The sequence below is a fragment of the Theobroma cacao genome, chromosome 1 (genome assembly GCF_000208745.1).
Source record: "Theobroma cacao cultivar B97-61/B2 chromosome 1, Criollo_cocoa_genome_V2, whole genome shotgun sequence".
Classification (NCBI taxonomy): Eukaryota; Viridiplantae; Streptophyta; class Magnoliopsida; order Malvales; family Malvaceae; genus Theobroma; species Theobroma cacao.
Genome location: NC_030850.1, coordinates 12628754 through 12656745, shown reverse-complemented (window position 1 = coordinate 12656745; position 27992 = coordinate 12628754). Strand labels below are relative to the sequence as shown.

The 27992-nt window shown below is 34.2% G+C and overlaps 3 protein-coding genes across 3 annotated transcripts; all 3 read left to right on the top strand.

Annotated features, from left to right (window-relative positions):
* On the top strand, window positions 3434-5189 carry LOC108661649 (polygalacturonase-like). The gene is made up of 4 exons (XM_018119230.1): window positions 3434-3595; window positions 3702-4010; window positions 4304-4819; window positions 4917-5189. Exons 1-4 carry the CDS (start codon window positions 3461-3463, stop codon window positions 5151-5153), a joined length of 1197 nt encoding a protein of 398 aa, XP_017974719.1. The 5' UTR covers window positions 3434-3460; the 3' UTR covers window positions 5154-5189.
* On the top strand, window positions 6642-7844 carry LOC108661325 (F-box protein At3g07870). Its single transcript, XM_018117294.1, has one exon. The coding sequence runs from the start codon at window positions 6651-6653 to the stop codon at window positions 7842-7844; it is 1194 nt and encodes a 397-aa protein (XP_017972783.1). The 5' UTR covers window positions 6642-6650.
* Window positions 22149-22721, top strand: LOC108661317. The gene has a single exon (XM_018117288.1). The coding sequence runs from the start codon at window positions 22149-22151 to the stop codon at window positions 22719-22721; it is 573 nt and encodes a 190-aa protein (XP_017972777.1).

The following is a 27992-nucleotide window of genomic DNA, read 5'->3' as shown; positions in this document are numbered from 1 at the left end:
ATATACTTGATTACCAATTAGTCAAAAAGAGAAAAACAAAAGAAATAAAGAATTAATGGTAACAATAAATTAGGTAATCATAATAATAATACAAAAAGGAATGGATAAAATACATATATATATAAATAGTAATTATGAAATAAAATTACTGGGTCTAAAATATGATTTTTTGGGAGTTTTATAAAGTAAAATAAATAGATACTTACATAGAAAAAATATATGACTAAATAGAAACGGTTATACAAAAACAATAAATACATATAAAATATTTGTTCATGATAAATATGCACACAAAGGAAAGTAGTAAACCTTTTGAAAGATAAGAAACGAACATTGAATTTATGAGTGCATCACATACCATTGCTACATTGTTAAATGTCATGGCATATAGAATTATTCTATATACGAGTATAAGCCCCGATGATGGGACTTTCTGAGGAAACTTGTGAAGGTGAGTTTCTTCGGTAAACTCCCTAGGTGAAAAGATACCCCAGATCCCACTAGTGCAGTGGAGGGTTCGGAGAAATATCTTTAATAAAAAGCTTTTGCCCGTATTAGGATTTGCATTCATGAAAAAACCGTTTTTACTCGTAAACGACTATCCTGATGATGGGATCTACCTAGTAAATTTACGAAGGTGAATTTCCCGAGTACTTCTCAGGTAAGAGAATACTCCCGGATCCCACCAGTATGATGGGCGAATTTGAAAAGTACCCTCAATAAAAGGTTTTCATTTGGCATTATCTTGATTTTATGCCATGCATTTCACAATTGCAACACGTGCACGTCAAATTCGTAAAATCAAATAAAACATTTTAATTTGTTAATAGAATAAAAAATGAATTAAATAAATCAAATAAAAGAAGCACAAAAATAAAATTAATGGGTTAGGATAATATATGATTAAGTGGTATCGTTCGTACAACGAGCGTTATAGGGGTGCTAATCCTTCCCGTGCGTAGTCATACTCCCAAACCCAACTCTAAATAAAATACGTAGACTAGTTTATCTTTTTTTCAACAAACCTAAAATCAATTGAGGATTTCGTCGAATAGAACCAATTTAATAAGTGACCAATCGCACCTAGGTAAAAATAAAAGATTGGTGGCGACTCCCTAAATACACCACGTCTAGCGGTCGGGTTCCCAGACCTGGCACGTTATGACACATCCCAACAATAATGTTGACATTGAATAATTTTTCAATATATTTGTCAAATTCCTTTTTGATTTTAAACTTTATTTTTATCGTGAAAGTGTTTAGTTCCAAGAGTTTATATCCCACTAAAATACAAAGATAAGGAACATGTTACATGCTATGTTTAAAAATGCTGTTATTACATGCTATATTCAAAAAAATATTTTGACAGTTGAAAAAAAAAAGTCATCACACGTTTTAACTTTAAGAGTTTATATTGTATTGAAATATAAAGAAGTAAGTTAGACGTCATGTTTAATAATAGAAAATGAAACAATGCTAATAGAAAATGAAAACAAAATGACATTGCAAGTCTAAGCAAATGTTATACACTTTAACAAAAGATGTTACACACCAAAACTTTAACACCAGATGTTACATGCTAAGGTCAAAGCTTCAGCACCAAATGTCGCACACCAATGCCAAAGCTTTACATGCTAGATGTTAGCATCAGATATTACACACCAAAGCTTCTTTCTTCTTACGGATATTACACATTAAGGCATGAATCATAGATATTACATGCCAAGGCCAAAGCTTTACAAACGAAATGTTAACACTAGATATTACACGTCAAAGCTTCCATCTTCTTACTGATGTTACAAGTCAAGGCATGAATCACTTTATTATATGCCAAAGCATATTCTACCAGACTAGAATAATTGAAAAACTCAACACCAATAAACCCAAAAACTTGTTGATGCTTACCATGCCATGCTTTTTGGTCTATAAATCGATCATGATATGGCGAGAGATAAACAGAGAGAAGATTTTGTGAATATAAACTAATTAACCTAACAATATGTTGTTACCTTCCATGTCATGCTCTTTGGTCTGTATATCGAAAATGATATGATAAGATGACAAGAGATAGACAGAAAGACATGATGATGGTGGTAAAATTAGAGAGAGTTGGATGACGAGACTGAAAAATGAAGAGCATAGCAGAGGAATGGCTAGAGAGAAAAATTTGAAGCATTTAATTTGTTTGAAATAGATTTAAGAGTATTTTTATTATCTCATAGCTAAAATTAAATAAAAACAATTAATTTTATATTGAACATTATTTTTAAAATGAGCTTATGAAGATAAATGATCATTTCTCACAATTTCCTTAAAAAAAATTGGTTTTAAAATCTGACCAAACGTTGGCAATCTCACTGATCTTGTTATTGGTGTAAGGAAGTAAAATTAAGAAAGATAAAAAATGTGAAAGAAAAGGAGAAAACGAAGAAAAAATCTTTTCTTAAGGGGCTTTCGGCTTTTCGCCGATTAAAAGGCCTATTCTTGATCTTTAAACTAGAGCTGAATATATCCATATATCAAGTCAGGCCTGGTTGGGTTCGAGTTAAGTTGGGCTATCTAGCATTCCTTTTTAAAAGTCGAACTCTACTTTAAATACAAAAAAAAAAAAAACTAAATACGATTGAAGCATTCTTTTTCTTTTGGTTTCAAAATTTTACTTCATCATATGTCAAATGATTCACTCAATGAAGGTTTTTATCGGTTAATGTCCTATTAGATTAATTAAATAAATTATCGTATTAAAATATAATTAGATGAAAACAATTTTTATTTTTATTGGAGACTTGATAACCGAATAAGTATTTAGGGGCTTCAGTACATACGAAAATAGTTCAATACCTAAATCATGAATTGTCCCAGAAAAAGAAAAAAAATGAGGAGAAATTAAACTCACATAAGAGATGAGGTCTAGTCACGCTAAATGTGAACGACTCCTAATTAAGGATTTTGCTTTTTAGTCCTATGATCTATTTACTTAAACCATAGTTTTCACCATCACCTATCTAGTTCTGTCATTGGTATTAAAATGTAGTATATTATAGGATTTGGCAAGTGCAGATCATCAGAAAGATGAAAAGTAATTACCAAATAAACTGAGAACTAAAAAAAAAAATCATTGGGTGAAAGCTTTCATATTTGTTATTATATTATTTTTGGCCACTTAAAAACATATAGAGTATAATTTGATTGATGTGTGGCAAACCGCAAGACGTACCCCACGTTAAATAAAAGAGGAAAGGGCTAAAAATAGTAAGTAAACCAAGCCCCAACTTTACCTATACGTACATTGATAAAGTTAGACAGCAATTGGTTGAAAATTTGGTTCGGTGTAGCTTTAACAAGCACTCTATATAATTGGCTTCGAACCACAAACAAAAAGAAGTCACTGTTGCTCCACAAGAAATCATCATTTGTAACCAGAAAAGGAAGAAATCCAGATACTTGTTAGGGAAAAACCATGAGTGTGCAGTTGAATATTGGAGTTATATCATTGTTACTTTTGTTCACTTCAACTGCTAAAGCTCAATCTGATGTTTTCGATGTAGTTGCCGAGTATGGCGCAAAGGCTGACGAGGAGACAGATTTGAGGCAGGTAAGCAAAAATGCAGCTAATGTATTCTCCAAAGATGAAACATATAGAAGTTTGTACTAAAATGATTTCTTCTAATTATTATTATTCTTATTATTTTGCCTTATAGCCTTTGCTGGATGCTTGGAAAGAAGCCTGTGAATCGACAACTCCAAGCAAAATTGTGATTCCTGAAGGAACGTACTTATTAAGCCAAGCAGCCTTGGAAGGTCCTTGCAAGGCTCCTATTGAGCTTCAGGTTCAGGGCACCGTGAAGGCTCCGGTAGATCCGAGCGCTTTCAAGGAGCCTAATTGGGTTGTCTTCAACCGCCTTGATCAGTTTACAGTGTCTGGCGGTGGAGTTTTTGATGGCCAAGGAGCGACTACTTGGGGCAAGAACGATTGTGTTAAAAACAAATATTGCGCCACACTTCCCATCGTAAGGTTTTCTGCCCTTGTGTTGGTTGGAATCTTAGAATTTGTTCTTTTCCTTCAAACTCTTTTTAGAATTCGTCAAATTAAAGAAACACTGGTTTTCTTTTCTATTTGCTATCTAAAGGCTTTTATTCATAGACGGGAGCCATGAATAACTTTTCAATATCTAACATTAATTCTGCATCGCAATAATTAGCAGATTAAACATTTCACCCAATTTATCTACCAATTCAAAGTAATTATGTCACCAACGAAATTTATTTCTCGTGGTGCTTGTGCCGCTCCAAAACTAAACAGAATTTAAGGTTCAATTTTGTGAGCAACGCCATGATACAAGACATAACTACCAAAGACAGCAAACAGTTTCACGTAAATGTTCTGGGGTGCAAAAACATCTCTTTCTTACGTTTCTCCGTCTCCGCACCTGAAGACAGCCTGAACACGGATGGAATCCACATCGGACGATCAGATGGGGTCAACATTACTAACACAATCATTAAAACCGGTGACGATTGTGTTTCTTTGGGTGATGGTAGCAAGAATGTGATAGTCCATGGAGTAACCTGCGGGCCAGGTCATGGCATCAGTGTGGGCAGTCTTGGAAAGTTCCAAGATGAACAACCAGTTGCTGGAGTTCAAGTCTCCAATTGCACACTCACTAATACTCAAAATGGTGTTAGAATCAAAAGTTGGCCAGCCTCCTATCCTGGCACTGCATCGGATATGCTTTTTGAAGATATTACTATGAATAATGTCGGTAATCCTATCCTCATCGATCAACAATACTGCCCATGGAATCAATGCAATTTAAAGGTAAGTATACTTACCACAATCCTGATAAAAGTGAAAAGGGTTAATCACCATTATTTCAGCTTAAGCAATTACTTAAACCATTATTTTGTTTATCCAGCTTCCATCACGTATTAAACTGAGGAACATTAGCTTCAAGAACATTCGGGGCACTTCTTCAACTCAGCAAGCCGTCAAGCTTATTTGCAGCAGCGGTTTGCCATGCGAGGGAGTGGAACTCGCTGACATTGACATTACCTACAGCGGACCTGAAGGACCTGCAACATCCCAATGTACCAATGTCAGTCCCAAACTCAGTGGCAAACAGAACCCGTCAGCATGTTCAAGCCCAGCCTAAGCGAGCCCCACCTCTACGTTGGTTAATCTCTTTGGAAGTAGGAGCCAATGCACCAGGTTAAGTATTTAATATGGAGGCATCTTTAGGTTTCCGAATAAATAAAATTTTGCTTTTATATAAATGGAGATAACATCTCCTCGGCGAATAAAAATCCCCTGCCCCTAGTTAGTGTCTCATTGGTGCCCTTTCTCTAATTTAATGCCGAAACGTTACCTAATAGTGTTAATTCACAGCTTTTTGTTTAAAAGCTCCAGCTTATAGTTTTTTTAACACAAGACTGCCGTTAAGTCACCTGATTTAATGTTAACAAGTTAAAAGGACATGAAAATAAGAATGGGACACCAGCTGGGGTAGGAGATTCCTATTCCTCATCATTAATGTACAACTTTTGGTTACATAATTTCTAGGGATATTCAAAATCTTGATATAAATAGCCTTTATTGACTTTTCCTTTCTTTTTTAGGGCTTATAATTGTTATTCTCTTGCTAAATCATGAAATATATTATTACTCATACAAGTTAAAAATTAATTCATCAATGGTAAATATAATTGGTTTCAATTTATTTTTTGTCTTCTCTTTTTTGTTTATAATTAGGCAATAAAGGGTAGATTAATTTGTATTATACAACATTAACTTCACGTCTCGATCATATGGAAAAAACGGCCTCATTGTTTTTATTTTTTTTTCTAATGTTGTTTCCAAATTTGAGAAGAAATAAAGGTGAAAAATTAAAGTAACGAATTAACTCTATAATATATATATATGTCTATATATAATCAATTAATTGAAGATAAATTAAGAACAAATTAAAGTAACTTATAATCAACAATCAATTGGTCAAAGAAAAAAACAAAACAGAATGTCTAACAAATAACCAATATGTATTGGAAAAAATTCAACATAAAATTCAGAGCAAACTGCAAAAGAATATGTTATTTAATGTATTTTGTTGTTGGTTCAAAGAGAATATTGCAATTTTGTTTTAAACAAAAGAGAAAAGTTGGTATTCAACAATTTTCGGCCAACCTACGGTAATAGCACAATGGACAAATGAATTCTTCATTATAATGTTAGTGTAGATTCTTAACAAGTCATGAATTGCTCAAATGCTCAAAACTAAGTTATCATTCAATCCAAGTCAAAAACATCATTTTCACCGATCGCATCATTTTCTCTCACTTATCTCTTTGTACCTTGCCCCGGTTGGATATTATTTTATCATTTTAGCCAAGAGAATTCATCTGTCTTGTGAAATAAAATAGTTATAAGCTATTGAGAAATATGCGATGCCATATCGCAATAACACCGTACCCTAGAGGACTCTGTCATTGATCACTTTCTCTTTGTCCTATTAATTAGTCTTCAATTATATATTGCAAATTATCAAACAGCAACTTTGTTCTGATCGCCAAAAGTTCAAAAGCTCCGCATAATATATCAGTTGTCTTCTATATCTCTAGTTCTCTATCTTCGCCTAATCATAAAGAAATTGACCATGAAAACGAGCAAACTTGTTAAGGCAGACCAATTAGCAGCAAACATGATGGAGCGTCTTCCTCAGGAGGTCGTCCTCCATATACTATCCAGGCTTCCCCTAACATCTTTGCTGCAATCAAAATTGGTTTGCCAAGCCTGGCGAAGCCTAATACAAGATCCACTTCTTATTAGTAAGCATTTCATGCATATGGCTAAGGCTGACAATGATCCGAGCTTCATCTTACAAAGCAATTGGCCTATCCCGGACCAGCTCCACTTTATAGATTTCGCTGCTCATAGCGAAGGGAAGTTGGTCTCAAAGAAGCTTCCAAATTCCGCTATGCTTATGTGTTTGGTAGATTCATGCAATGGCTTGCTTTGCATGCATAATACTTCACGAAGCCTTTACATTTGCAACCCGTTTACCCAGATTTTCATTGAGCTCCCAGAATTGATTAAGTATCGAGCACAAGTGGGACATTTGGGTTTCGGTTTTCATCCAACCTCGAAAGAATACAAGGTGATCCAGATAGTATTTCGAAGACAGTTGCAAAGAGGTAACTCGTATGTAGCTACACCTACTTTAATTCAATCTGAGGTTCAGATTCTGACTATTGGAAGCCCTGCTTGGAGAAATTTAGGAATGATACCTTACCGTTTTATTTGGCCGACATTAAAGGTTATGGTAAACGGGAGACTTCATTGGCTTTCTAAGCCTAACAAGTATACGACGGCTAGCTTGCTCGTATCGTTTGACCTCGCAACTGAGCAATTCCAGGAGGTACCTGAGCCTGATTGTTGTGGCTTAGACAGGTGTTTTCATCATCTGATGGTTCTACGAGGTTGCCTCTCAGCTGTTGCGTACCATGATAATGAACAATTGGATATTTGGGTTATGAAAGAATATGGTACGAAGGAGTCTTGGGTCAAACAATTCAACATTGGGACCTACTTGCCCCGAACATTGAAGCAAGAAGACATCTTGGCCTTCAATTATTCAAAGCGTCATTTCCCTAAGTCATTTGTTCTAGTTCTATGCATCTTAAAAAGTGGTGAGATCTTATTGGAGTACAAAAGCAGAGCACTCGTTGTTTATGATTCACAGCATGGAACGTTCAAGGAGCTAACCTTTCCAGAAATGCCAAATTGGTTCCAAATAATTGTACATGTCGGTAGCCTCAACTGGCTTGACATGCCTCCTGCTAATTTCTAAGGTGCTGAATTAACAAATTCCAGCTGTTGTTTTTCCTTTGAGCACTAATCTTTCTTTTTGTACTTTCATGTACCCTGTGCTTTGTAATTGGTTCCCTTGTTTCATTGATTTTGTCTCATCAATCTTCAACTTCTGCTTTGGAGATCTTCACCTTAGATAAGCTAATTCCCATGCTCATATAGAAGGAATTCTTGTTTTAAGCTACTTCCCATGCTCAAATCGAATTGGAATTTTTGTTGGAAACAACTGGAAACAAAATAAATTTAATGATCAGGCATATAAGCAGACATGCAAGAGATTAAAGACTTAAAAAGAGAATTAATTTTTTTTTTGCTTAAACAAATTGTAATTTCATTAAATTAAGAGCTTAGTGCAGCTCACACATTGCAACTATCGGCAGTGGTATAATCAAAATCTCACCCCTTTATTTTGATTTTTGAAAAACATTGATTTTATTAGCCTTCTCTACCATTATGCCATCCTCTAGTCTTTAGCATGACTTGCCGAAGACTTTAAATGGCATAAAAATCCTGGAATAGGCTTTAAGAACCTGAACAATTACGAAAGCTCACCGCTGCCCAGAAAAATTATTGGCAGCATAAACCGTCAACATTCAAATCAACATCTAAACAATGCCCTTTATCAAAAACCGGGCTTACAAAAAACATACTCGACCCATAACAGCCCACAAGAACACAAGATTTAAACACAACTCAAGTCAGGATATCCGAAGCAGCCCCTCGGAGTAGCAAACTTCTGAAGACAGCTTCTGTGAAGGCTCCTCGTAATCACCCCATATCTGAATGGGTTTGTCATTTTGTGGGTGCAGCTTCTCCTTTTGGCTTCGTCGCACAAGTTCAAAAACATTTCCTCCCTTTCACTACCCCTCCAATATCCCCTATTAAAATACCCACTAATAACATGTACCATATCAACTCAAAGCTTTGCTCAGTCTCAAAGAATTCCTCTCTGTGTACATTTAAAATTATTGGTATATGCCCTCGAGTAAATTGAATTGGTCAAGGAATATATATTGTTATTTAATGCATACTTAATCACATAACTATATGTGATAGAAGTTTTTCTTCATGTTAGTGCAATAATAAAGAGTTATATTAAGTACTAATTGGATAAAGTCCATGGAACATAAAGGCCTTGTAAGAGAATTGTAAAGTTATTACAATTATAAGATCATTATGCATCAAAGCTCTAAAATTGTTCTTGGTCATTGTATTGTCAAGACAAGACATTGATAATACTCAAAGACTAGTACATGTTAAGCCTCCTTACTTCAGAAGTAAGCAATCGATCTCATAAATGGAAGTATATGCGATACTTAAAGATAACATTTGGGTGCTTGCTAAAGAACAAGTTCATTGAACATGACCTGCCATAAAAACTCCATTTGGTTTTTCACTCAAATGTCTATGGAATATGTTTTCATGTAATAGCCATGCAACTAGTCCTCAGACTTAAGACATTAGGTCATCTTGTATGGGAAATGACATACTTTGATTTCATTTTTATGGGTCTAGAGGTGACCAGATGCCTAAATATGGTATTTTTGGGTATGCTATCAAGCATGCAAAGGTGAATGAGTGGTCAAGAGAGAATTCATCACCCCAAGTGATATGAAAGGATGTATCTCACTTGTTCTCAATTCTTGATTAACTTGTATAAAGTCTTTGGCCAAAACATGATGAATTTGAGAAAAGTTAATTTTCTAAATTCATAAAGTTAGTCATAAATTATGAGAACTAATATGGAATATTATAAATAGACACTGAGCCATTCTTTATGAAATATCCGGGATATTTGATGAAATGACCCTATTGCACTAAGAGGTTTATCACTGAAGGGCTTTATCAAATTCTTTAATTAACTCTTTAACATTTGGGTGCTCATAATGTATTGCTAGATGCCACTCATGATTTACAAATATAAATTAATTATCAAATTGATATTTGATTAGGATTTATATTTATTACCAATATGTTAGAAGCCTAATAGGTTACACACATTAAGTGACATGATTGAGATTAAATAAGGATAATCAACTAAGTTGGACTTAATTAAAATAGACCAAAATAAAGTGGGAAATTAATTAAGTTCACAAGGGCTTAATTGAATTAAAATACAATTGTTGTATCTAGGGTTACAACTTAGTTTGGCTATATAAATATATTATGTTAGCCAACTAAAACTCTAAGCTTTCATCCATTTCTTAGCCGTTTCATAAAAATAAGAAAAGAAAAATAATTTTTTTCTCTGACAGAAACAAGATTTAGCAAGAATTTTTGGTCCTTCTTGTTTTAGAAACAAAACTTGCTAGCCAAAGTAAAATCCTACCTTTGAGAAGGTCTTATTCTGTCATTGTGTGGATTACTATTAGAAGTCAATCACTTGGGTGGCTGAAGATTTGACAAATCCTAAAGGTAAAGAAGTAAAAATTTCAATTGTAGAATTTTAAACTGTCTTTTTCTCTTTTCAGGTTGCTTGCTTCATCACAAGTGATTTTGGATTTAATTGGCTCTTGATTACGATATCTAGAGCAAGGTATGTAACTCTTAAACTTATAAATATTCATAATTAATTTGAAAATTACATGAAAATACAAACATTGATCCTGTAGCATTTGACTGTTTCTATTATTAAATGCTAGTTTATTTTTTCGCTACATTATATTTTTAATTTCTTGATTAATTTCATGTTTAAGCATGAAGTCAAATTCCAGCAAAAATCCCACTTAAAGCTCTAATCATCCTACCAATTTTTCTTGACATTGACCCTTCTTGCTTACCACCCTAATGTCTTTTCTATCAATCTTTTCTAATTTGGTCTCTTACAAAAATAACATATCAGGCTTTTCTTTTGACACTAGTTATCTAACTACGTTTTTTTTTCTCGACTCCCTAGTCTTGTAATTTTCTATGCAACAACCTTGATTAAGAAAAATTACACTAAATTCATAAAAAAAACATACTTTGCGTGGCATCATTAACCATTCTGATCAGTTGGGGTTTTGCTGCCCACCTCTGTAGCCTTGACTTCAACAATTCTTTGTATCATCTCCTCTTTGTCTTTCAGAAAGTTCAACCCTAATATTTTGCTTATTTCCCATATCTCCTTCACTTCCCTCACCAACACCGAATTCATTTTTCTGATATTAATGTTCGATTTTAACCCCTCCTCTAAATCTAATTTTCCAACTCTACTTTGCCCATCTTGTACAATCCACCTCTCTTTTCCTTAGCTTTTTCTACTATAGTTTGCCCTTGATCCAGGCATTGCAATCTTAATCTTCCTTTTACTATTCCAACTTTTATTTGGATTCTTTCCCCTGATCCTATTACTATGCCCACTTCTCAAATTAAGTGAAAATTTCTTTAATGGGTTTATCCCTCTTTTACTTCTCCTTACCTTAATCAATTCCCAATTTTCTTCAATTTTCCTTCCTAATCTCTTTTTATCCTCTTCATCACTTTATGAGCCTTCACCGCTATTGTCCTTCTCATCACTATTATCTTCCCCTTCTTCCATGTTTTTCTTCTCTTCCTCAACCTAAATACTTCCACTTTTCATGGGTCTGTCACCTTTTTTACTCCTTTTTTTGCTATTTACACTATCCATTTGCTCTTTCAATCTTTGACTAGTTTGACACAAATTGTTGCCTTCCCTTAATTATCATTGTTCTTCGTTCTCCAAAACTGATTTTGAGTCACATACTTTGCCATTTTGGTAGTTGCTTCTTGAATTGTAGGCCTTAGTGGAAAAATCAATTTCTTGACCTAAAAATTCATTTTTAATTTTTTGGTCCAAACCCAACTACTCCTTATTTTTATAATTGGACTTCCATGGCCTTCAAACCCATTGCAACCCGTAGCCTTTAAATTGATTGTTACACTACCAAATGACCCATTAAAACCCAATACCTCATTAATTCTCATTATGATTGGTCTAGGCCCTTGGGAGTAGGCTTTAATTGGACTCTTTTTTTTTAAATTACCTTAATTTCTCTCTATTGACTTGCTTTTATTCCTGTCAACATCTCCCTTGTTATTTAGACTCCTATATGCCTCCACTTTGTTGAGCCTTTCACCTTCATCTGCGTCGCTATCTTGCCTTTTCAACTTATACAAGATCTCTAGTACAAAAACCTCAAGCCTTTCTTTGTCCATCGTATTACCTTTTCTAGTTCCATCACTCAACTTTCATTCAAAATCCTCTTCCAAGTTCACCTTTCCCTTCTGACTTTCTCTTTTTTCTACCTTTCCTCTTACCTCTTTTTTCTTACCCAACGTCATTATTCCATCTTCTATCTTCGCCAAGAACGTCACCCTCTTTCACCTTTGAATGATTTTCCATTTCCTTATAGATGATCTATTTCCCTTTCAAGTAACACTCCAACCCATAATAGCCTTTCGTTCCAACAATATTGACCAAAATACTATGTATTTTGCCTTCTACTTCAACATAGACTTTATTAGGAATAAGTGCCTTACTACTCACCATCACAAGCACAAAAGCTTGGTCTAACTTTTCTTTCTTATGTGTAATTCTATCAACGCCAATAAATTTACCCCAACATTCACTGATGGCCTTAAAATGTATTGGCATGCCATACCTTAATCGATATTTCAGAAAACCTTACTCATGCACCAAAATCATTAGCTTGATGGGCATAAGTTACTAGGGGAATAGATGTAAACCATGTCTCCAATAACTCCATGTAGGACTCAAGGATTGTATCCATCATTCACACTTCTTTGAATATGACAAGGACCATTATTCCTTCAAGAATTCTAACATTGACCTCTTTTCCTTCTTTGACCAAATCGGTTTGGATTGTGGTACTTGATACTTTCTTTTTAAACTTGCCCACTACATTTCGATTATCCAATCCATCTCTTCATCTGGTATTGTCGTGAAAAAATCTCACCCCTTAACAATGCATCTTAATCACCCAATGATCAATAAAAAATCAACCCATGTTATCAACCTCTTAATCACAACAAAGAGAATTAATTAAGCCGTTGAATTTAACATACTATTACCCACGTAGTTTTCAAAATGCCACCCTGCCAATTAATTTTTCCTGGTGCTAGTGTTATATATTTCTTATATGACATGAATGTGGGATTTGATAAACTAATTAAGTTCGATAATGGTGGCCATAACTTCTTGACCATTCTACTTGAGGATGTTAGGTGCTTCAATTTGGGCCAATATAATGGAGTAAATTTTTTGAGGCAATGTGTGGGTGAGATGAAATTGATTAAATTTTTTGAGGCAATGTGTGGGTGAGATGAAATTGATTTGATTTTATGTTGATAACAGAGTTTCTACTTGTTCACTGCCTTAATTAAACCATTAGAGTTGTTGCTGATTCTAGTTGATGGCTAGTCACTTCTTTTGTTCTTGGTCTCATTTCGCTTTAATACCAATTGTCACGGTCCACATCAACCTACAAGGTATTGCCCATTTTGATCCACTGACCTCATGATTTTGTCTCACAAAATGTGTATCACAGGTTGAAAATAGTGTAAACCCTTAAATGTCTAATCTCACTCTCGTGCATAGCAAATGTGCATGTCTCCTTGCATCCTCCCTTGATGTGGGATTCATGATTTCTCGTTAAGATCATCAAACAAAAGGTGATTTCTTAGGTACATGATTTTTTTTTTTTGTTGAGGGAATTTGTGCACAAAAGGGATTTGGCTTATACAATGTTGTTAGGGGGAGTACTTTTGAGCTACTTCTTAAAGAGGACACAAAAGTGCCATGTATTGTTGTGTGCTTTTGAGTTTAAAATTAAGGTAAAATACCCCCACCCTCTTAAGTTTTAGTCAAAATTTCAAGTGAGTCCATTAGTATTTGAAATAGACATTTTGCCCCAAAAATGAAAACACCGTTAACAGAGATTAAGAAAAGACTAAAATACCCTTTGTTCGAAATGGACACTCCGGTGCTCCCCATATTGGGAGGTTTTTTTCTAATTAATAAAATTATATAATAGTAAATTTAAAAATTAATCAAGGGTAAAAATATAATTTTACTCTTGCCACGTCATCAAATTGATGAAAATACTAGCGATTGACTAATGGTTGGATCTATGTGTCTAGCAAAAATATTTTTTTTAGAACGGAGTGTCCATTTTGAAATTATTATAGAGATTTAACTTTTACATCGCTCCAAGTTCATGATAGTAGATTTGTATTAATATTTTTGTAATACGTGTCAATTTATTAATTAAAATTTGCTTTAAAAAAACTAATTTAAACACATGCACTTTGCTAAATTCAAGGCAATGAGTAGGATGATAATTAGCATTTTCAAAATTAAAAAAGGCAATAATGAGTGGGTTAGAAAATTTCTAGGTAGTATAAACTTCCTAAGTGTACAAGATAAGATTTATAATTTGATGTGACCATTTTCATCTATGAAATTAAAAAAAAAAAAGAGAAAGAACAACAATGTCATCAATAAAGACCATTTATCTAGCCTTTCAAGTTGTTGCGGTCTTAAGAAAAGGAAAAGTATAGGATTAAGCAAACCACAAGCATGGTGATGGCTTTCCCTTACTGTGCGACAAATTTTAGGAATAACTCTCAAAAGAATCACATTGTCTCCATTCACATTGTAAACCTCCCTCTTTGTGCCAACAACCATTGGCTAAGAACAATTTGCAAAAATATGGGCTTTGACAACGTCATTGAAACTTTCACCCCTCAAAGGTAATCGCAATGGAATATAAGGTATGGATTTGCGTGATTCCCATCCATGGATGAAGCTCGCTTGGTGATCCAAAAGATGAATGTGATTAAAATCTTTGGCCAAACATTGGTTGTGAGCCTAGCCAAATGCAGACAACAAAAAACCATTAAAAACCCATAAATCCCTCACCCCAATTCATCCCAAAACAGTCGGTATTGCCAAATCAAAAAAAGATAATGCGTCAGGGCCTCAAAATGTCGGTGTCTAGAGTAAGTCTTACCTCCATGCACTTGTGGGTCAACACTCACAATTTGATGATAAACCTGTTATCCCCCCATCTCCACTACCATTGAACAAGACATTGAAATTTTGTTTGGGGCATATAGAGGATGAAGCCATTCATGAGCTTAAGATTTGTGCTATGGGTTTCAACAAAAATTGTAAAGAGCTAGAGAAAATATCAAAGTCGATCAAACGTGAGGGCAAAACTGGGTATGAGGTAAGGCATTTATCTAGCTTTCATTTTCTCATCTCCTTTCTCGATCATTAATTTTTGAGCTATTGAAAAACTCCAACTGGATTTTGTTATCAACTCGGTTTGATGATTTTAAGCCATGGTCACTGAACATGGTTTTCAAGGAAAGAAGACGTTGGTTATTAGTGACGGGGGTACCAGTTCATGTATGAAACAACAACTTTTTTTATCAGATTAGGAGCCTATCGGGCACTTACCATTGTTTGGATGAAGGATTGTTACAGATGAATTCTTTCAACAGAGCAACCATTCTCATCACAACAACCTTTTCAGAGAAAATACAAGAACATATTCAGCTTGCAATGGGTAATCAAATATTCCGTTTGTTTGTTTGTGAGTTCTCTCCTGATTGTGTTCTTGATTGCCTAAGTTGTGTTGAAGTTATTTTTCTGATAATGAATATTCTGTGGAAGTTTTAGATCTAATTTTATTTGCATGCGTATTTATTTTTATAAATAATTTAGGATTAGTTGGTAAATGAATTTATTATTTATGCGAACCTTAGGAATCTAGAGTAAAGTTGTGCAAATTTTTTCAATGATTTTTTTTATCCAATGATGATAACTAGTTGTCTTGAATTTTTAGCTTTTGGTGAATAAGGTTTTTGTTTGGATTCATGCTAAATTTTTTGTTAAGTATTATTATTAGAATGTGATTTTCACAATTTTGAGCACTATATCTTTTCCTTTGAATTATTCTGAATATCTAAAGAAGGTTTATATTAATGTAAATTTTAGATTATGTCATGAATTCTAGAATTTACTTGATTTTGTCTCGAGGCAAAATCTTAGGCAATACTTAGCTAGGGACATGATTTAGGCCATCTTTGGATCGTTTAAGCCTAAAAAGCTAACCTTTTTATATTTTTATCCCTAGTATAACCCTTTTGAGCTTAATTTTCCTTTTCTTTGTTAAACTACATAATAATTGAGCTTAGCCTTAAAATTAATTTTTCAATTTTGCAACCTTCATTCCTAAGCATGTTTATTATTTTAGGAAATATAGATTGAGCTAAATGTTGAACAAGGTGGAAAGGTGATGTTGATGTGAGAAAAAAAAGTTCAAAATATGAAAAATAACCCCACTACCTATAATACAAAGAAAATAAGTTTGGGGGTGTGAAATTGTGAAAAACAATGTGTTGAAAAAAAGAAGTGTGGTGAATGAAAGAAAAGTTCAAATGTGGAAGAAAAGGTGTACTTGGAGAAGAAAAATAGAACTCTATATATAGGTCCTAGAATAATTATGTGCTTAGGGAGTTTTAAGCCACATTAATATCCTTTATCATACATTGACCCTAGCCATACATTACAAATTTACAAAGTCCTATTGATCCCTAGCTTGGTATTGGTCTACATTAGTGGAAAGAGAGATGAAAAGTAAACCTATGAAAATCTAGTACTAATTTGAAATTTGTGTTGGTATAAACTCATCCGGATGTCATGATATTCTTAGTAAAAGACTTCACACACACACACGAAAATTCATTTGCGAATGTGCTTGCTATTAGCTCCATTAGTTTTTGATGATAATAAAACATTCCCATTCATTTGTGTCTAATATTTGTACTTGAGTATGCATGACAAGAATTGTATGCCAATGATAAATAAATTATTCCAAGGGATATATCAAAAATTATATGTATAAGAAGCCACAATTAATCAACAAAACAAAAGCTCCTTAGTTGAATAATAAAGGATTGGTCAACTAAAATTCAAATCAAAAGTTGGCGGGCTCAAGAGTATTGAGAAACAGAAAAGACTTAGTCGATCAAGAAATGGGTTAGTCGGCTAAGAATCTACTGCCAAAAATCTAGACTTCAAGATCGAACCAACTTAATCGACTAAGAAGGAAGTTAGTCGACTAAGTGCTCACTGCCAGAAGTACAAAACAGAAGATATAAACAACTTAGTTGACTAAGATATCAGTTAGTCGACTAAGAACATTCTGCTAGAAAATTTGAATTGTGCACTAGAAGACAGATTAACGGCTAGAACTGCAACAAAATTGTTTCCAACGGTAAAAAACTACCTACCACTTATTAAAGCTAATTTTCCAAGTATTTAAGAGGCTTCCAAAGGCTATAAATGTAATTAAGGCTTTCAAGTCCAAAAGAGCTAAAAAACCAGCAAATACTCTCTATTCATGTACTGCACTCAACTCCTATCTTAGTAATTGTGATCTGCACTTCACTTTGTACCACTTAGATCAACCTTGTGATCATAGGTACACTTTTATCACTTCTCTCCTTGTATTCTTAGAGTGAGCGGGTCACTCTAAGGGATTGATTCAAACTAGGATTGCTTGATTAAGCATAAGTTCTAACTTAGCCTTGAAAAGTTAGGTGTTGTGTTTTAGTTGATCCCGGTAAAAACTATTGTGAAAAGTTTTGGCTAAGCCTGGTAAAAATCATTGTAAAGCTTGGTGAAAGCTTGTGAATTTCACCTTTTATAGTGGATTGATTTCGAAAATCCTTGATTAAATAATCAAGATAGTGGATGTAGGTCTTGAATCGAACCACTATAAATTCTGGTGTGATTGTCTGCTTTGTTTTTAGTTTTTCATTCATTTTTAAATTTCTCTTTTATCTTGCATTTGTCCCCAATTAGAAGTTAATTTTTATAAGAACCAAAAAGTGTTATTCACCTCCGCTCTAGCACATTTACTTGGGACTAACACTTGCATTAGAATTGAAACATGAATTTGAATGAGGCCTATATTTTTTCTTAGGTTAATTATTGATAGACATACTTTTGAGGAAATTACAAGAAATCACTGAGTTGGTGCACTTTATCTCTTGTTGTAGTACTAGTAGTAGTAACTATATTTATTTTTCATTAACTGAATTTGATTTTCGTAAGTTAGGTTCTTTTTTATGTTTTGCTCGAGGACTAGCAAAATATTAAGTTTGGGGGTGTGATAACTCTATGATATAGAGTTATTTGGGCTTAATTTTGATAATAATTTAGCTTAGTTCTTGTAATAATACATAAAAATTAGTAAGTTTATTTAATTATTTTAAATTAGTTATTTTAGGTGAGTCAATCTAATCTTCGTTAATTTTATGCTTATTTTGGTGTTAATGTGATTAAGATAGGTTCTTATTGATTTATTTGTGCTTTTGTAGGTATTTGATGAAAGAAGAATTTTAATGAAAGAAGAAGAGCAATTTTAAGGTGCAGACTTCTAATGCACATGCTTCGGTATTTTGGCCATAACTTTCTCTACAAAGCTCCAAATGAAGCAATTCTTAAACCATTGGAAAGATAAGAGAAAAAGATACAACTTTCATGTTTACCACTTTGACCATCTTACAAGTCGAACAAAACTTGTTGTTCAATTTTCTACTCATACAAGTGCATGTATTGTAAAGATAATATAGAGATGAGTAGAGTGTCGATCCCACAGAGAATTGAATTAATCTTTGTTGCTAACTACTAAAATTAACACACCATAATTTTATCTAAACAATTAAAATTAAAAAGAAAGATTTGAAACTATTAAACTAATAACTAAAACTAAAACTAATATAAAATCTAGTAGCAAATTTACTTTATTAACTTTTAGTAATTGCCAAAACCTAAGTTTATGATATCCCTCAATAGTTCATCTGAATATTGTCTTTCTCTCTCTTAACTCAATTTAATGGATCAAGTTGCTAACCTATAGTCCTAAATTATTTACAAGTTTTTGTCGAGTTTCTCATAAAAATACTTCTCCTAATTAATTTACTATATGTCTTTGCAAATTATATTGAAGAAAGATTCATTAAGTTTATGCTATAATTTTGGTTACGTATGGCTTATAGGTGTATGTCTACCCTATATGCAAATCAAACCACCTAATCAACTAAGTGTATTCGATCATACGCTATTCTATTCAAGGTCGACCTAAATCTCCTTCATCAAGGTTTAATTTAGATTTCCAATTCAATCTAATTGGTGGCCAATCAACTAGAAGCATTAAGAACAGAATAAAATAAACAACTTAAATCTATTAAACATAAGTAAATAGTGATAAATAATTCAGACTACATATTGAGTTCAATCATAATCTTAAATTAACAATTTAGTTCCCCATCAAGTCATACATTATCATCGAATAAAATGAAAAAATTAAAAACAAAACCAAGAAAAAAAGAGAATATAAGAAAAGATAGAAAAACTCAAAGTTGTATTCTTGATCTTCAAATCTCTTTGAATCCTTCAAATTCTTCTTAACTTCAATGACTCTGTAACTTGACTCTCAAATATCAATCTAGTGTTTTTCTTTCTTTTTTTAAGTCCTCCGAAAGGTTGTTTCTATCGGCTTTAAAGTTAGGCCAAGTTGGGTGGAGAAAGAAGTCAATTTCAACTAGAATTCCTCACCAGACTATGTGAGTTACAGCCTTGCCTAATTAATTAAGAGAAATTGTAATTGCTCTAGGACTTCTACAGTGTGTCAACTTTGACAAGATTTTTAACCATCTTACAAGCGAACAGGGCAAAGTTCTAAACATGAAATTGTATATTTTTCTCTCATCTTTCCAATGGTTTAAGAATTGCTTCATTTAGAGCTCTGTAGAGAAAGTTATGGCTAAAATACCGAAACATGTGCATTGGAAGTTTGCACCTTGAAATTGCTCTCCTTCTTCCATTAAAATTCTTCTTTCACCAAACACCTACAAAAGCATAAATAAATCAATAACAACCTATTTTAATAACATTAACACCAAATTAAGCATAAAATTAACTAAGAGTAGATTGACTCATCTAAAATAACTAATTTAAAATAATTAAATAAAACTTATTAATTTTTATACATTAATACAAGAACTAAGCTAAATTACTATCAAAATTAAGTCCAAATAACTCCATATCATAGAATTATCCATGTTTAGAGGAAGATAACATCTCGTCAAAGACATTTGCCTCTAGTGGTGGCTGCATTACAGAACATGATGAACCTCATGTCGTAGATAATGAAGGAAAAAAGGGTGGATTTAGATGGGCTGCTCAACAATGGGTTTGTTTCAGAACACATGAACCAAGCCAACCTTCTAGAGCCCATACTCACCTCTATTGAATTATTTCCCCTTCCAAGCCCAACTATCAAGCCCGACCTCTCTATTTGTTCACCCAACCCATCATGTGACTGAAGCCTAAATTTAGCCTTAGATAAAAATATGGGCTTTTAAATCCAACATGATAATACCTCTTGTAGCTCGCCATTGACACAAAAGGGCCTTGATCTCCCTATTGTGCTTGCAAGTCCTATTAACTCTTCACCAAGCTTTGAGCCTGTATGTCCACTCAACTTTTCATCATGTTTTAAGCCTTCACCTAGTCAAGACTTTCAACTGTATTCATAACCCAAATCTGTGCAAGGAAATTCTGAAAGTCAAAATAGCTTGAACAAGGGCCCAAACAAAAATCCTGAAACCAACTCTATCGCAGGTGATACTCTAGAGGGCTCCACGACACCTTGTGATTAAGATGCTAGCAACTTGAAAGATGTAGATACAGTTGATGAGCTCCCTCTATTTAACATCACAAGCAAGGTTACCTTCATTAATGACATATCCGGTGTAGTTAAAGGTGGGAGAATAAGGTCCAAAAGGATTAGCAATATTGAAAAAAGGCCATTAGTAAACAAACCAAAAGAGTCCTCCTTGAAAACTTTGATAGCTTTTTCTCAAATGACTTCTTATCAGACGGTGATTTCAAAAACAGAAACTATGTTATTGTCAATGAAGCTAAGGCTACTTGGGACATTGGTAAGCAAGTGGGCTACTATCCTTAAGGTTCTGAGCAAAGTATTTTAAGGCTTATAAAGAAAATGGACACTAAGGCTCATCGCAAAGGTAATCCTTACTTAAAATCTCATATTAATTTTTTGAGATTTTTTCATCTTCTCAATTGATGATATGTAAATCCTTTCAGCCTTTCTCTTTTGTTAATCAATTTTGCTTACTTACCTTCCAAAGTCACAGTTACCTATCTAAGGTTCGAGATGATTTGTTGTTCTTTTATTTTTCTGATGATACATTTCTGGCATGTTATGTTTAACTCTGTTCATTTGCCTTGATTCTGGGCTTTCTTTTCTTCTTTGGCTGGTGGATATTTATTAAGTTAATGGTTGGTTGACTTCTCTTTTACCAATGTGCATCCTTTGTTGGAATGCCCGGGGCTTAGGCAATACAAAAAATGCTAGTTTTATCTGTAAATTGATCAGCATCATAAAGTCTAATTTTTACTCATTCAAGAAACAAAGTGTACCGATTTCCTTTCCCAATATTTCAAGCACATTTGAGGACATTAGAATCTTGGTTGGCTTATCAACCCTACATATGGGCAAGCTGGTGGAATTCTCTCTATTTGGGATAAAAATTTCTTTACCGTTTCATCCTTTATTATTGATGATAGGTTAAATCTGTTTAGCGAAACTTAGATTCCTAAAAATTTTCCTTGCGTAATTTTAAACATTTATGCCCCATGCAACCTTGAAGATAAATGTATTCTTTGGTAGAAACTTCTTGTTCTCAAAAACCAATTTTAGTTGAATTAGTGTTGTGCAGGAGAGTTCAACACCGTTTGGAAAGCCGAGGAAAGATAACGATGCAACTCTATTGGTTCAGGTATCAATGATTTTAATGACTTTATTAATACTTGTGTACTCACTGACTTACCACTATTAGGTAAGAAATTCACATGGTATAGTTCAAATTTCAAAATGAGCAAACTTGATCATTTTCTTCTTTCTTCCGAATGAGTCTTGTCTTTTCATGATTTTACTCAACAAAGGCTTAAGAGATAACTTTTTGATCACTATCCAATCTTTCTCGCCTTAGAATTTGTTGACTAGGGCCCGCGACTAGCTTTCGTTATCTTGACTGCTAGTCATCATTGCCTGGCTTTAGTGACATGGTAATTAAAAAATGGGCAAAGATGAATTTAAATGGCTCTTCAGGTTTTTACTTAAAAAAAATGCTTAACAGATTAAAGTCTCATTTTAAACAATAGAACAAAGCTTCTTTTGTCAATATAAACAATAAAATCTTAGAGCTTGAAAATCTCATGGATGACTATGATATGATTGGGAACTTGCATGACCTCATTGAGGGTGAATGTGTGGCTAGAAGGACCATGATGCATCAATTATGGACAACATCAAGGCAAAAAGAATCCTTATGGCTTCAAAAGTCAAAGATTCAGTGGCTTAAGGAAGGGGACAAGAATACTTATTTCTTTCAATGCACTGCGAAAGCTCGATCACGTAGGAATCTCATAGCAAGTGTCATGGTTGATGGTTATTGGGTTTTTAAGCTTAATGGCATCCACAATACTGTTTATGATTACTTCAGAAATCTTTTCAACATCACCCAATGGTCACAGCCTGTTTTTCAAGAATTACATTTCAAGAAAATTAGTCTATATGATGCTTTTAATTTAAAGGCTCCCCCATCTGTGGATGAACTAAAAGACATAGTTTGGAGTTGTGATGGCTTTAAGGCTCTTGACCTTGACAGTTTCAACCTAAACTTTTACAAGAAAAATTGGGTCATGGTTAAGCATGACCTCTTTGTTATGATTGCGGATTTTATGATAACCGGTAAACTTGAAAAGGACCTTCACGGCTCTCATTCCTAAGGTACAAAATCCCACTTCATTTAGAGAGTTCTGACCCTATAGCCTTGTGAGTTCTAATTACAAAATTCTTTATAAGCTCTTTGTAAATTGGCTCAAGTTAGTTAACTTCAAGCTAATTAGTGATAATCGAAGTGCTTTTGTTAATGGGTGTCAAATTGTTAACGGTATTATGTTTGCCAATGAAATCATTTACAACATGAAGCTTAAAGTACATAATAAGGGTGGGATTGTATTGAAGCTAGATTTCGAAAAGCCTTTAATTTTGTGGATTGGGGGTGTCTTATATTAGTTATGAAAGCAATGAGTTTTGGTCAGAAAAGGCGACGTTGGATTTATCATTGCATCTCCACAGTCAAAGTTTTTGTTTTTATTAACGGATGCCCTTCCCTTGAATTTAAAATGAGATGTGGCTTTGCCAAGGTGACCCACTATCACTTGTTCTTTTTATTATGGCAATGGAGACCTTACAATTGTCACTACTTAGAGCTGAATCTCTTCATTTATATAGCTGTATCACACTTATCGCCTCAAATATTACTATCTCGCACCTCTAATTTGTGGATGACATTGTCATGTTCATCAAACAAAATTTACAAGGTGCGCTCAATGTTCGTTGTCTTTTACATTGCTTTTAGCTAGTTTCAAGTCTCTGTATAAACTTTTATAAATCATGTCTTTCTCGTGGGTACTTCTAATTAAATCGGCAAAGAAATCTCTAACATTCTCCATTGTGAGTTAGAGTCTCTTCCATTCCCTTACTTTGGCACCCCATTTGGTACAAATCCTCAATGCCTCAGTACTTGGGTTTTGGTTATCAACAATTTCAAAAAGTGCCTTGTGCTATGGCAGCTTAAATACCTATCATTTAGAGGTAGAATAACACACGTTAACCCTATATTTATTTCTCTTTCTCTTTACTATTTCTCGATTTTCAAGGCACCAAAAAGGGTTATTAGCAAACATAAGCAATCCAGGCTAGTTTTATTGTGAAGAGGAACGATTGAAAATAGAAAGATAGCAAAGGTTAAATGGAGCATATTTTGCAAGCCCAAAAGATTTGGTGGTTTAGGGATCTAAAGCCTTAAACATAAAACTTGACTTTCCTTGCAAAATGATGGTGGCGGTACAGTAGTGATGAAAATGCATTATGGAGGAGGTTGATTGTTGAAAAATAAGGTGGTTTGGGGATCTCAAGCCTTAAACATAAAAACTTGACTTTCCTTCTAAAATGGTGGTGGCATTATGTTAATGATGAAAATGCATTATAGAGGAGGTTGATTGTTGAAAAATATGAAAAATGAGATACCCATTGGTTACCATCATCATTAAACATGGGGAAAATGTCTTTGATATGGTGATCCATCATTAACTTAACTTCAAATGAGGTTGTCTGAGAACTTATGAGGGATCAAGCATGCCAGTGGATTTTGGGGGATGGTGCAACTACATTCTTTTGGCTTGACAAATGGACTGATGATGTTTCGCTTTGCTCTAAATTTCCTCACCTTTTTTCCTTGGTTGTTTCAAAGGAAATGAAAGTTACTGATGCATGGAACAGTGGCTCATGGTCCATATCTTTTAAATGTAACTTTTACTTAGGGGAAAAGGAAATTTATGATGAGATTCTTCAAAAGTTATCCTCAATTTCACTACTCTAAGGTAAAGGTGACAAACTCATTTGGAGGCACAATTCTAAAGGCACTTTCTCTGTTGAAACTTTCTACTCATTTCTTGATGCTAATCCTAGTAACCATTTGGTATGGTTCAACTCTATTTGGCAACTCCCGTTCCTCCAAAGGTGCAATGCTTTCTTTGGCTCTCACTCATGGATTCCTTACCTACCAAAGGTTTTCTTGTGTCCTAAAGTGTTCAATTTAGTACTGATTAGCTTAGATGTCCCTAGTGTGGCCTTGTAGTCGAGACTTGCTCTCATATACTACTCTCATGTAGTTTTAACTAAGATGTATAAGGTCTTGTTCTCAAATGGTGGGGACTTTGTCTTTTTTTATCTAGTCATGGTCAAATAGCTTTTTTGCGAGCAACACCTATAAATGGTGGATGACTATTTGCGATGTTGGTTTGTGGTCCCTTTGGTTGGCATGCAATGACACTATTTTTAATAAAAAGGTGGGGGACGAGGATGAGATTCTCTTACTAATCAAAATGCACTCTATGTTTTGGACCTGAGCATGTGAAAAGATCGATGCCACTGATGATTATTGCTGGTGGCATATCCCACGAAACTCCCTCCTGAAGCTCACTCCATTACACCATTGTATTAGGATTTCTTAGCATCCACCACCGATATGTGAGTTTAAATTTAATGTTGATGGCTCCGCTAAAGATAAATCAGACCCCACAAGTTGTGGAGGAGTCCTACGTAACTCATAAGGGTTTATGGTTGGCATATTTTTTGGTCCACTTAGTGCTCAAAACTTTAACTATGCAGAGCTTCCATCTTTTATGGCCTATGAGTCATCTCAGCCTCCCCTCTCTCATCATCCCCCTTATCCATTGAATCAGATTATAAGATTGCTCTTGCTTGGGTGAAAGATATGGACAAACGACAGTGGAACAAATGGTACATCTTCAACGAGATTGACTCATTGCGACTATCCCTTGCAATATCTTTTCATCTCATTTTCAAAGAAAGCAACTCGTTCATGGACTCATTGGCCAAATATGGAGTTGAAAAATCAAATTTCTTTTTTGCATGGTGGTGATTTCTTTGCAGGTGACCCCAACATCCTTGGACAGAGGGTTTCTTTTGTTCTTCACTAGTGTTTAATGCTCCAAGCTAGTCCTAATCCATTCCCAAATGCATTTTTTCCTTGTAATTTTCTCTTTTTTTTTTTTGGCTGGTATTTGATGTATGACTTGTCTAGGCCATGCTTTTGATTTCTGTTAGTTGTTTTGTTGACCAAGACAGATTGATGATTTTGCATACTTCATGCATCTTACTATTTTTGCAAATTATGCTTGTATCAGAAGTTCATCCCTAGTCTTACTAGCTGAACTCACTATATAGTTCTTTCAATGATTTTAATGAATATATTCTCTTGGCTGAGAAAAAAAAAAGAATCATTTATCTAAACTAATGTTTAGTTAACGTGTAAATTGCACATGAACTATATTATTATCTTTTTTTTGCTCGACCAAAAAAAAGATTTCATTTCATTAAAATACCGCATAAAGCAGTGAGATAACAAGAAGCCTACTTACCCAAAATCATCAAGCAAGCGGGAAAGAACTAAGCCACATAATGAGTTGGCTTTAGCATGAAAAAAGTAGGCTACAAATAACCCACACACAAGACTAAGCAATGAATTTGAGATTTAAAACATCATAAATCATCAAAACGGAGTGATAAAACACCAATATGTTGAAAACATTAATGCCATTGGGTCTGACTCTTTGGCCAATTTTTTTCCTAAATGACCTAGAAATTAGTTTTAGGTCAGAGTTCTTTTTTTTCAGCACAACAGCAATGCCAATGAAACTGAAGTTTGTCTTGGGAGGGATTAAAGAAGGGTAGATAAAAAGCAAGGAAGGCTAAGAACATAGAATCTAGAGTCAGGCCTTATCCCACAACAGCAGACCACAATCGAGCATTAATGATATTCTTAGCAAAAAACAGTAAGCAGCAGAGCCAACCAGGGCGGCAATGCCAAAGAGCATTCGGGAGAAAACCCCGGAAAAGACTATCTAGGCAGAGAAATAAGCACAACCTCAAGCAAAGGGGCCATAAAAGATACCGAGACGAAATTCCAACCAAAACAACGATGAAAATCAAACACTCGAAGCAAAGACTACAAAAAAGATCATGAGCGGGAAAAGAATGAATATTTAAGTAAGTGAAAAAATGAAATTCAAAGCAATCAATAGCGAAAGAATATTTTCTGATGATATAATAAAATCATTTGTAAAGCTTCACTTCCGAGCAGTGGTTTTCACATTGTTCAACAATTGTCAATCAAAACTTGATCCGGGCATCGAAATACAAGGCTAAGTTGCTTGCCCAAGTTGATTCCGCCTCTTCAATCTTAGCACTAGAGGCAAAGTAAGAAGAGTTACATGCCAATTTCTCTATTCCGTTTTCCCTCAATTTCTTGATGTTTCTATTATCTTTTGAACAAGCTTTGACTAACTCTGGGAAATCTTCTTCAAAAGAGACAGACTCGGAGTCTTCAACCTGGTTATGAGAAGAAGAAGTGCCTTCAACAGAAATTTGCTCTATATTAGGTGAGTTAGATGCTGACTGTGATTAGAATTACTTGGGGTTGAATTCGGGGAAAAAGCCAAATTTAGTTGAGGAAGGGCTTGAACACACGGGTTACAATCTAAATCAACCACAAGTTTGATTCCAGCTGGGACGAACGCTGAATGGGCAAGGAGGGTTGGAGATGACCCATTCTCATTGGAGTAAATGGGTAAAACTCTAGGTTCATTAATAGTTTCCAATGCTTGAGGAGCTTGCTGGTTGTCAAGCTTAAAAGGTGGAAGCCTTTTAGATCCTAGTGAGGGAGATTCAACGCTGCGTTCAACAAGCCCAGCAGATTGAACCTGATCAAGAGAACGATCCAAAGGTGAAATTGGACCCTTTTTTTTATGTTGGGCACTCATGATTTGGGTTGCATTGGGGGAAACTCAAAACTTTAGCTTAAACTTCTTGTTCAACACGGGGATTGAGGCCGTTGATGGCAGCGCTGCCACTACAGTCATCACCGTTAGTATCACTTGCTGATGAAGAGCAGCCTCTTAACTAATATAAAAAAAAATACCTTACTCTTTACAAGTTAATTAATTGTAATAAAAACATCTTACTATTAAATTATTAACTCTAATAATTTTTTAAATTGATGTTAACTTTTAATTTTTAAGATTTATCAACTTTTTTTTAAAAGAAAAATGTTTTAAGTTTAATATAGAGGATAAAGGCTCTATTAATTATAAGCAGAAAGGTAATACTGTAATTTAACGAAAGCTTTACAACCCCTTCAGTTGGTGCTATATTTTGATTAAAGCCTACAATGCAAGATCTTTTGAAAGGTGCCCCAATTTATGCGGTTCAGAAAACATGGCCGAAAAGTGATTAGTCTAAAGTTAAGATTAGGTTAATATACATCAATATATATGTGGTCTACGTAATTTTTACGGCTCTTTATGATGTTTGTCTTGTATGGACAAGACCAAGAATGCTTTTATAAAATATATGGTGATATCATTGATGACTTTCTCTTTGTTTTAACAAATTGTAACAAAGTGAAATTA

Coding starts and splice junctions, on each gene's coding strand:
- LOC108661649 (XM_018119230.1), top strand. CDS start 3,461: ATGAGTGTGCAGTTGAATATTGGAGTTATATCATTGTTACTTTTGTTC. Junction 3,596..3,701: donor AGGAGACAGATTTGAGGCAG/GTAAGCAAAAAT, acceptor TTTGCCTTATAG/CCTTTGCTGGATGCTTGGAA. Junction 4,820..4,916: donor GGAATCAATGCAATTTAAAG/GTAAGTATACTT, acceptor TTGTTTATCCAG/CTTCCATCACGTATTAAACT.
- LOC108661325 (XM_018117294.1), top strand. CDS start 6,651: ATGAAAACGAGCAAACTTGTTAAGGCAGACCAATTAGCAGCAAACATG.
- LOC108661317 (XM_018117288.1), top strand. CDS start 22,149: ATGGATGACTATGATATGATTGGGAACTTGCATGACCTCATTGAGGGT.